The sequence below is a fragment of the Drosophila hydei genome, unplaced genomic scaffold (genome assembly GCF_003285905.1).
Source record: "Drosophila hydei strain 15085-1641.00,03,60 unplaced genomic scaffold, DhydRS2 tig00000383-arrow-arrow-pilon, whole genome shotgun sequence".
NCBI classification, from domain to species: Eukaryota; Metazoa; Arthropoda; class Insecta; order Diptera; family Drosophilidae; genus Drosophila; species Drosophila hydei.
Window position 1 is genome coordinate 612501 of NW_022045721.1, and position 485 is coordinate 612985.

At 25.2% G+C, this 485-nt stretch overlaps 1 protein-coding gene across 2 annotated transcripts in view; it reads left to right on the forward strand.

Moving 5' to 3' along the window:
- Nucleotides 1–249, forward strand: part of LOC111594081 (blood vessel epicardial substance) — a 35602-nt gene extending 35353 nt beyond the window's left edge. For both annotated transcript variants that reach the window (XM_030224189.1, XM_030224190.1), the window contains one exon: nt 33–249. In XM_030224189.1, the coding sequence (XP_030080049.1) occupies nt 33–97 (65 nt within the window). In that variant the 3' untranslated portion in view covers nt 98–249. The remainder of the gene's footprint in view (nt 1–32) is intronic.
- The last annotated feature ends 236 nt before the right edge of the window (nt 250–485 follow it).

A 485-nucleotide genomic window follows, 5' to 3' on the forward strand; every position in this document is an offset into this window, starting at 1 on the left:
AGAAAACAAATATTTTTTATTTTTTTTTGCAGCTGGCGATCCGAATTCGTGGCGTTTGGGGCGGATCGACGAGACTGATCATGAGACGGCCGTGTGAAAGTGCATCAGTATATGGATATATATATATAGATATATGTATAGCTAATATATGTGCAGTAGCGCAGGCGGAACGAAAGGATGCTTAGACTTGTGTTTTTTTTAGTATTATTAGTGGTATTACGTAGGCAATACGCATACAAAATTATAGATGCAAACTTGTATGTTGATTAAACTTATATATATATATATATATATATATATATATATATATATATATATATATATATATATATATATATATTATAAATATAAATATATAAATTAGATTGATGTTGATTGAGGAAATTTATTTTTTTAATAAAACACAACAAAGTTAGAAACCTAAGCAAAACATTAAATATTAATGAATTATATATATAGTTTTAGTTTGTATATGTATGTTATAA